General features: G+C 39.6%; 1 protein-coding gene across 2 annotated transcripts in view; it reads right to left on the reverse strand.

Annotated features, from left to right (window-relative positions):
- Window positions 1-313: 313 nt before the first annotated feature.
- DTWD2 (DTW domain containing 2) overlaps window positions 314-10852 on the reverse strand; it is a 209822-nt gene continuing 199283 nt past the window's right edge. For both annotated transcript variants that reach the window (XM_019517002.1, XM_019517003.1), the window contains one exon: window positions 314-4376. In XM_019517002.1, the coding sequence (XP_019372547.1) occupies window positions 4206-4376 (171 nt within the window). In that variant the 3' untranslated portion in view covers window positions 314-4205. The remainder of the gene's footprint in view (window positions 4377-10852) is intronic.

Consider the following 10852-nt stretch of genomic DNA (forward strand, 5'->3'; position numbering starts at 1 on the left):
CTTGCCACAGGCAAACTGCCATATGTACAACTGGACCAGAGAGGAATCTGTTTTTGCACTGTCTTCTACACAGGGATTTGGGCTTCATGTAGGCCTCCATGAATAGCACACTGAAAGACCTGGCACAGAATTTGGCTTCCACACCAGGAACAGCCTGGTGGACCCAAACTCAGTGCAGTGTAGAACCAATCACAAATGGTCACAACAGCCTTGTCTTCTATCATCTGGACAAAAAGTAATACTTTGTGCATGTGCGTTCACCCATTTATGTAAATCCCAACATTTCTCTAGAGGAAAAATCACTGAGCCAAAATACACTTTCTAAAAAAAGTTGTTTAATTAAATTTCTAAACAAAAGAAATGGTAGAAAACAATATAGCGTGAACCTCTTAAATCCAGTGTAGCAATACAAAAGAAAATCCTTTTACCTACAAATTATGTTTTATCTTATTCATATCAATGGAACATTTATTTTTTTTTAATGGAAAACTAATAAAAACCTGAACTGCTTTGTAATAGTGCATCATTATCTCCTAGCTGGAATTTGACAGGTTTAAGATGCAATGAAGGTTAAGTATTGCTAGGAACAAATGTTCTTTCTGGACCAATGTTAAATTTAAAACTTTCTAGAATGAATGGAATTCTTCTATGAAGAGAATATAAAAGTACAAAGGTTTAGAAATGCCTGCACCTTTAAAAGTAACTACATTAGTCTGTGTTATCACATGCAATTTTTGCTTTCAAAATTTATACTGAAATTTTTGTCACTTTAAAACATTGTAGGGCATTACAGTCTCCTTCATCAAAGGTATCGATGTCACCAACATACATGCTGCAATGTCACTGATTCCCTAACGTATCATTCAGTGGCATGTCGAGGGCAGAATGTATTTATGCAGTAATATTAAAAGTGCAAAGTTGACAAGAGGAGAAGGACAAAACATTAAAGGAAAATGCGTTGCATTAATATGTTTTTTTAAAGTTCACTTTCATGCTAGTGTTTTTAAACTTCAAGGAACTTTTGGTAAGTGACAGTAAAAAAGACAAACTATCAGAGCAAATAATAAAAACATTAATTACACTCCCTCTAATTAAAATGACTTAGGGAAAGTAAAAAACAGTTTTTCAAGCTCAGGTGCAGTAAAACGAGTTAAGATTTGGTCAGCACCTTTTGTTTTAATATGTAAATCGTTAATATGCAATTGTGATCCTTATCGACTTAAAGCTGAGCTTTATAAACTCTGCTAACGTTCGTCAATTCAACGTAATTTTGTTTAAAAATAAATGTATCCACTTGAAGGACACTGCTGAGCATCATAACTAAGATTAAATATTGAAATAGTAAGTCAATTTTCCAGCACAATTTACAGAACAAAAATGTTGCTTACAAGAATAAATTATAATGGCCCAAGCAATCTCAATTTTTATACATACAATGCTGCATCTACAAATAATTCTGCTTACCTTTTGCCCACATTAAGTTGGGGTTATATACCTGTTTCATATACAAATTTTGTCTCTAAATACTCTTATTTTCATACAAAATAAATTCAATATCCACATTAAATTGGGATTATATACCTGTTTCACATACAAATGTAACCTCTTAATACTCTTTCCACACATAATAAATTCAATACCAAATTATCTTGGTGCAAAATTATACCTATAAAAACACAGGCTAGACCTGAAAGTTTGGCCCTAAATGTTTTTAAAAAAATTCCTCCTGCCTATGAGTGATTAGCGGAAAGGGGGGTTAGAAGGGACAAAGAGAGTAAAGAAAATATAATATAAGGAAATATTCTGAATAATTTACAAGAAAGGACTGAAGTAACTGAACTGAACTTTAACACACAGGATAAAGTTCAATTCACTTCATTCCCTTTAAGTGTTAGAGGTCTTTCAAAATAAGAAGAGTAAAAAAAACCTGATCATTTAAGATCTAGCTTCATGTGTTAACTCTACTGCAACTAAATACCTGCCCTAGATAACACATTTAACATTATAGCTAAATTGTAAATTACAAAAATCCTCAAAGAAAGCACAATATTAAGATGCTCCTACAAAAAACTAGAACTCTTGGTTCCAAAAGTACTATCCATATTAAGATGGTAATGTTTGAAGTGCAACACACCTCATATTTTTTATTTCTTAACTAACTGTTGCATAGTGGTCATATAGTATTTACTGTACATAGAGAATGAATTAACAGAATTAATAGAGACAAGTGTGTTCAACAGTAAAACCTAATCCTACAAACCTTACTTACTTGGGTAATGCCCCCAGAAGTAGCCTCAAGTCAATGAAGCTATTCACTCTTAAGAAGTAGAGGCTTTGACCCTTGCAGAATAGCAAGAAAACCTTCAGTCCAGAGGCTGCACACTGAGAATTATTTAGTGTGGGATTATAACTCAATTTAGCAGATTCTTTCTTTGATGTATTAATTCAAAGTCATTTTCAGTTGTTTGCAAGTTTCAGCTACTTATACAACATTTCCTCTGTTCTCCAGAATTTGAACCCCTATTTTATAAAAAAAGAATTTAGTCCTTCTGATATGGAAACTAACCTTCACATAGGGGGCTGGGGATGTACTGCTATCCTTGTCAAGTCTCAAAATATGCAGAATGAAAGAACAGTAGCAAAACAACAGTGAGCGTCCTCCATTTATATCAATGCTACAAACCCTAATTGCCACTACTGAATTATGACTACTTTCCTAATTCCCTGAAAAATACACCTATATAAAAAATATTTATATTAGATATTTTTGCTGTAAAAGTCCTCGCTGCTAATACAGAAATACTGTATTGACACAAATATTAGATTAAATGACTTGTATCAGCCAGGGTTGACAACAACCAGCTAAATCAAGTTCTTAACCTATACCTAGATTAAGGAAGAGCCCAGGCTAGGTGGGGGCTAGCCAAATCAAGTTAGATAAACCCTGATCTAAAATTTGACCTCCCTCTAATTCAGAGAAATCCCACAGGTATTTAAATGCTGGTGACCATGTAGAGTCTTGTCTACAGTGAAAATTTCTGCAGTCTCTCTTTCTTGATAGCATTAGCCATAAATTACTAGTTGACAAAGCCCAAGAATAACAGCTGAAGTATCAGAGAACACATATACATCACCCACTGTTATCACTGTTTCCTGAGGAATTTGACCCAGTTTTTCATAGCTGTCTGGCAAAAACAGAGACTTAATTTCAGCAGCTTTTAATCAAGTTACAAAAAAGCTGTTTCACAACAAAGATAGCTGACCTTTGTCCTGTTAGCACTTCTTCTGTTGGAAGAAGTGTGGTAATACTAGTTCTGCTTTTCCAAAAATGATTTCACTAATGTGGATAAGTGTATTTACATAGCGTAGCTATAAATATCCATCATTTAGTGTCCCCTAGCTCTGACTCAAAATTCAACAGGAATACATGCAAGTTCCACTACCAAAGGAGTAAACAAGAGGGGTTACAATGTGATCACTGAGTCAGAATGGGTTGAGGAGTCTTGCCCAAGTGTTGGAGAGCAGAACCTGGTCTACAAGTCAGGTGAACACATCTCTTTCAACATTCTCTTTATTATCAAAAAATCTTAACACACACATACTAACTCAGCTTAATCAAAACAACTGAATAAAGCAGACAGGCTCAAACTAGGCTTACTACATGATCATATACATCATTTTAAACAAGGCATCAGTCTAATAAAACAAGAAAGAGAACCCTCAAAAAATTAAAACAAAAATATTCAAGTCACAGTGCCTTATGCTGAAGTTCACCATAAGACATAGGCATTTGCTGTTTCAGACTACTGTAATTATTAAAATTAAAATACCCTTAAGCAATTCAATATTTCTTTGAAAAACAGTCCTTGCCTGTGCCATTATCTCATCAATACTGACATAAGCTTCCACAAATTAAATCTATCCAATCATACTGGGGATCATACTCTTACTCTAGAAATAACACGACTAAATTTTTGTCTGCATTCTTCCTCCCCTCTACAGGGGAGTTATCAATTGAGTAGAACACATGGACTTTTATGAGATTAAATATGCTACCTTTTACTGTAGCTGGCAATGTTGGTAAACAGCTTCCTGAATACAAAGGGTCTAGGAGGTAGTCTGTTACCAGACTGATGGCTGTTTGTACCAAATATGTACCAAATTGTGTGCATTAGCTACAAAATAATAGTTCATATACAGCCTTACTAGATTTTAACATTATTCACCAAGAGTTCCATTCTTCTGAGTTTGCGTTTATTCTTTGGCATGGGCTTGTCATATAAACCATTTTTAAGAAGATGTTCTTTGCTGTGATGGATCTGAGCACCATGCTGAAGCTGGAAAGAACACAAAGCTTGTAGAGGACGAAGTATAGTCTGCAAAAAAACAGGAGAAAATTTGTTTTAAAATTTATTCTTTGAGATACCTTGTTATCCAGATTTTATGTACAGGGACTACCATTAAAATACCAAATTATCTCACATTCCACTTTGCAATAACAAAAGGCCCAAAACATGCCCATGATTTACCTACACAAAATGCTCATCATCCATGGATCTTCTTACATGCACAAGCAGGAAAACGAGAGATGTCACCACACACTGTAAAACATTATTTCTGGAGCCCCATGACATACTTGGGGTAAAAGGACAAGCCAAGGAAGGCTGGCTAGGATCACAAAGGACCCAATATATCCCCCTAATAACCCTGTGCAGATTCTTTTGGATACGCAATTGAGGTTCATCTGACCCATGTCCCTAAATCCCCATTTTCATATCCTTGCTCAGCAGGCTCTTAGTCCCACCCCTCTAGACTCCTAGTCTGCTTAGCACACATTCCCAACTATTTGCAGTTCACTCTCCACAACTGTGGTTATTTGTGCCAATCTCTTTGTCCAGCCAGTCTCATTTTTCCTTAATCTGATTCCTTAGTCAATCTCGGTACCCACTACTCACTCCACGGTTTGCTATCCTATGTACTACACTTCAGTGTTAGGACATGAAATTTGGTGGATGTTGGCCTCTGTGCAAGGGACATGCATTTGCCACTTCTGTGAAAACCTGCTCAAATGTGGCAAAACTAAACCTTTGCAAATCAAACTGAAATTGTTCAAATGCTCAGTAAGACATGCTGAAGCTGCTCAGCTAACTTTTCTACAGATTCTGTATGCGCCAAACATGTTCCAGTCTGCAACTAAAGGTTGGTGCTAGGTGGACCATGAAGCAACTGAGCAGGCGCCATCTCTTTTCCTGTGCTTTCAATGACATTTCTGTGCAGCCCAGTAAGTATGAAAGAGGAAGTTGCCTGATCTGAATGTGAAAGAGCAAAGGCTTTGAAAAAGAGTCAAGTGTGACAACACTGCCTTGCCTGTTAAATACCTGTCTCTGGGAACAGAATTCACAAATTAAGTTTCTTATCTAGTGAGTGGGGAGCTAAACACCTAATAATTGAATTTACAACACTGAGTAGAGGGATGCCTAAGGTAGTCAAGAAACAGGTGGGGTTTGTCTGAAATTCTGCTCATTTCCTGGACTACCTGCAACCCTAAATAAGGTGCCTAGGTGAGACTTCAATTCACACCTTGAAACAACTTCATGGACTTATGCACCCAACTACTTGTGTGTTCAGTGCTAGGAACAAGGATCTCAGGGCTGGTTTACAATCAGAGTCTGCTTCAACTGGCCTCTGCTGTGTTGGGGGAACCATGCTGCTGGCTCATGGGAACAACTCCCAGGTACTAAAGACCTAATTTTACAATAGGATTCCAGCTATGTAACAGGCATTCTTTCTTGCTCTTACAAATCAGTTGGTCTCTTGATTTTTGTTTGTTTGTGATGCTCAGCAATTATTTTCTTAATTTACGTTATTCTTTTTATGGTTTTTATTTTAAACTTCTGAACAACATGGAACAAAATAAACGGACACTAGGTAAATAATACACATAGTGTAGTTGAACAATTAGATGCAAATTTTCTTTGACACAGATTATGGTGAGTCCTGGATTTTTAAATGTTTTATACTGAATAGATATAGAATAGCTAGTACCACTATTTCAATCGTTACAGAAAATAAAATCCTTCACAATTATCAAATTAATAAATATTTGTCTCAATGTATTAGGGGCCAAATCCAATTCAAGTCAATAGAAGCCTTTCCTTTAGACTTTGGACCAGGTCCCAATTGATACAGAAAATTGAAGACTGTAATTATAGGCTGAGGCAGTGATTTCAACCAGGGTGATACTGCACTCAGCCCACATGTGATGTAAGGCTCTCTCCTACCCCAGTCTGGCTCCATCTGCCTGCTGCAGCATCTTGCAGACCAGTGGCATTCCTGGCTACTCCTTTGAGGACTACTGCTACCACTGCCATCTCCTGCCCTCCAGCATCTCTGTGCTGTCCGACTGCACTGAGCAGTGCACTCTGCTGTGGGCAGGCAGGCAGATGTGTGGACAAAGGCATGTCTTTCAGCTCGCTCTCACCCTGTAGCGTCTCCCATGCTCCCCAGGCCAGCCAGAGGGGCCACAAGGGCAGATGGCTTTGGTAACTGGTATGCACAACCCCAGGGGAAGCAGCCTTGGCCACAGGGACCACCCTTGCCCCCCTCACTTATGGACTGGAGGTGGGAAGGAAGGGCAAGTGGTTGAGCGGGCCCCCACTGCCCTCCCCTGGCACTAGCTGGATCAGTGTTTCTCAATTCTTTTAGCCTCAAGGCAGCTCTATATTACTTTTACTGATCTAGAATCGAAATTCAGAAATATCAACAAGGACCCCAGGCTACTGCTACGTTGAGAAAAGTTATGAAGGCCTGCCTTGAGGCTAAAAGTGTTGAGAGCCACTGGTCTGAGATGTATTTACGCATGTGCGCGCACGCACCCCCCCAAAAAACTAATGTTCAAGCTCTTCTTTCAGAGTGCTGATTTCTGGTAGTAAATCTTCCTTTATTCTAAAATGCAGCAGCAAGCTAATGAACCTGTGAACTTTAATTCTGCATTAAGGCCTGGCTCCCAACTAATTTGTAAAAGACCACAACTTACTGCCACCACCACTTCCAAGAAGGTTGCCTGGGACTTGCTGAGCAGAAAGACAGATGTGGATCAAAAGTGTGAGAACTATAAATGGAGACTGAGTAGGTAAGGTCTGGGACAAAGTAGAGGTGAAAAAAAGACTTGGGATTGGGATACAGATGCCATGACTCTCATGACTATCAACGAATGTAGGAAACCTACCGGACTTCAGACTAACACAGCCAACCTACCTCTCTTTCAGAGTATTAGGGTAACTGTCAAACCCAGAAAGTTTACTGGCAAAAACACAAGTCACTTTCAAATAGATTTTAAAGATTATGAGCTAATTCTTTGGTGTGGTGCAGCCATTTTTTGTCACCCCACACCACCATGTACTGTTCCATATGCCACTTAATTTAGTGCAAGAATGAAATTCTGCTGGCAAACAACTGCAGTAGCTGCACGTCAGCCACACCCCGTTGTTAGAAGAGCAAAGTATGTAGCTGGGGAACAAGAGACCAGGGCTGCTCTTCTACAAGATTACTATCAATCTTTTAAGAAGCTTCTGTCCCAAAGAAGCATCTGCAGCTGAAAGACATTAGAGTCCCAGCATGTCTGGAAGGGTATGACTAAACAGAGTGGACAACAGCATCTGATAAATGTTAAAGGTGAGTTCCAAAGCTGCCTATACAGAGAGTTTCACTGATCTTTACAGAGTGTATTTCAGAGATGATAGGATCTGGCCCTATGTTACTAGCCTCTTAGATCTTTTTTCTGAAAAGCTAATTACCATAAATATTTCTAGCATCAGCAAGAAAACACTGAGAACACTGAGGACATTTTAGTGTCTTGACAGAGTCTTCCATCACAGATCAGCAGGATCACAACTTGCAATGCAAAGGCTAATGTCTGATTAGTATTCTTTGACCTAGAAGGTTGAACAAACTCAAGAACTGTCACATCCCAAATTCCTCCAATGATACTTTACAGTTTTAAGCTGATTAGTAGAAAGAAGTAAGCCAGTGGGTCACACCGTGTGGCTAAAGGACTACTCCAAGTCAATCGAGCAAACTTACAAAAGCATTTTATCTTCAAGTTAGCTGAGAGGGTTGGTCAGGTCATCTCTGCAGTGTAGCTTTTGGTAGAAATTATTTCCATATAAAGCTTTTAATTGCCTGCCTGGAATTTGATTAGACCGGTCTTCTAAAAGTTGCAGTGCACTTGTGCAGTGCTCTGACTGTACAAAAACATTTTAACCTATTTAAATATTTAAAGTAACAAAAAATTGCCAGTAACCTCTCTGTAGTGACTAAGTGTGACTACATATAAAAGAAAATGTATCACATCTGACCAGCTACTAAAACTTTCTAGTGTCTTCCTGGACAATCCAACTGTTGGTAAATTGATAACTTTTAACTCCATCTCCATACCAGCCACATACTGCAGTATGTGTCCCATATACTTAACACCAGGCAAACACAGTTACTTAGATAACTCAGGGCCTGAACTAGAGATGCTCTATCCAAAATTTCCTTCAACCTTGAAACACATATTGAAAATGCTATCTTTTTCTCCTTGTTGATAAATTTTAACTAAAGCTATTTTGTATATAGTCTACTAACTATACTACATTATTCTTCCATGAGTTAGTAACTTCAAAAGGCTAGAAGCAGACCTGATTCAGTCCTGATCTCAGGCCTCATATGCCATTGTTTGAGTGTTCTGCTTTTGATGGGCTTCATATCATGTAACACAATCTGTTACATTTGCAAACATTGAAAATTGTTCCAAAACTTGATGTAACAATGCAAGGTGTGGGGCCAAACCCCAAAACATCAACAACGAGCAAACCAAAGTGATGGGTCTTGTTATCGCTAGGCTAACTCTTTAGTAGGTACACAAGACAATTCAGAGAAAAAAGGGAATTGACATGTTCCTATGACAGTTCTATTCTCAGATGAGAACATCTTTATTCTCTAAAACATAATTAAAGTGTAAGGTTTAGACGTTATAAAGAGCCTAATCAATTGGTTTCAATTATCATTAAGAAAGTGAACAAGAAGACAGAAAGCATATTTTGAAGATTTGGCAAAAAATCTGGATTTTAAATACTGATTGCCACAATATTCACTGCTGATTAAACACTAATAATCTAACTTTTGGATCCATGAAAATCAGATAAAAGAATGATTATAGGTTAAAATATCTGCACATTTTAAACATTTTCTTCTGCTACAAAAATATCAAGCTTACACTTACAGGCTACTTGGATGATAAAGTAAATGTGGCAGTGTAAAAGTGAGGTAGCTGTGATGGTCCAGAAATTATGCAAGAGGCAAAGAGTTCTTAGGGTGATATCTTTTATTGGACCAGCTGCATAGCTAAGATAGAGTTAAGACAAGCCTTCAAATGCAAGACATTTTTCATCTGGTCTGATCAGTGCAAGCCAAGCACAACATAGTAAAAAACAGCTGTAGGAGGGGGAGAGGGAATTTGCCTAGAGTAGCAAACAAAACTAGTAGAAGAAAAAAGCTCATTACCCGGAGATCAAATCTATGATAAGGGAGGATGGTCATTCCCACTTTTTATGTATGGAAAGAATTGAGGAGTGAGGTAGCTTATAGTGCTTATAATTATTTTCAGTAGAGGGCCGCTTACCAAGTTTGGCAAGCTATTGAGGGCCGCGTGGGTAGCCCCACCCCTTGATAACTGCTTCGCCCCTTGATCACCATCTAGAGACTGGAAGTTTTTCCCCCTAACCCCTGACCTTTGCCACCAGAAATCCCTCCCATTGCCTCTAGAAGTACTCCTTTCAGCAAGGGGTTTTGCCATCTTGAAAACCAGAAAAATACCAAATTATATTCTAAAAATTGAACACCTACAACATTCATTGATTTCATTTCAAAAAATATTTTTGTCCTGATTTACTTGCCTTTGTGTAGTATACATAGATGTGTTTGCACAATAGCTTAAAATGAAGTCTTACTCTTGTATAGTGTGGGGGGGTGGGTATGTGAGGGAGGGTGGACAAGTGTGGGGTGAGGGAGCATGTGGGGGGGGGTGTGGATGGGTATGGGGACACTTTGTCTCTCCCTCCCTAATTGCATGCACACACATACTCTAACTCTCTCCCCCATTGCTCTCTCTGCATCTCTCTCAACCCCTGTCCCTCCCTCCCTCATTGCACGGATGCATGCCTACATGCACCCCCTCCCCCCATGGCTCCTAGCTCCAGGATACTGGCACAGGCCTGTGCTCCCATGGTCCGATGATGCATCCAGGAGCCACATGGTGCAGGAGAGGCTGGCGGGCAGCAAAATGGGGAAAGCAGGGGCAGGCAGGGGGTGAGTGGCAGCGAGCAGGCAAGGGAGTACATTGACAGCTGGGTGGGAGCGCAGGGCCCGTGTTGGTGTCCCAGGGCCAGCACCATCGGGGCTCAGGGTGAGGCTGCAGGAGCGCAGGGCTGGGTTGGCAGGGGCTCTATGGAGCTGGGCTGGCTCCCCCTTCTCCCTGCTGGCATAGCCCAGTTTGGCCCCGCACTCACAGAATCATAGAATCATAGAAGTAGGGTCGGAAGGGACCTTGTAGAACTTCAAGTCCGACCCCCAGCCTGGGCGGGAGAAAAGACTGGACTCAAATGACTCCAGCCAGGTAGTCATCAAGCCTCTTCTTAAAGATCCCCAGGGTAGGAGCCAGCACCACTTCCCTAGGAAGTTGGTTCCAGCTCCTAGCCGCCCTAACTGTGAAGTAGTTCTTGAGGATGTCTAATCTAAACCTACTCTGCAATCATTTGTGTCCACTGTTCCTTGTCATGCCAGGGGGCGCTAGGGGAAACATTATCTCCCC

Source organism: Gavialis gangeticus, unplaced genomic scaffold, assembly GCF_001723915.1.
Source record: "Gavialis gangeticus isolate Ggan-Ray unplaced genomic scaffold, GavGan_comp1, whole genome shotgun sequence".
In the NCBI taxonomy this organism is placed as follows: domain Eukaryota; kingdom Metazoa; phylum Chordata; order Crocodylia; family Gavialidae; genus Gavialis; species Gavialis gangeticus.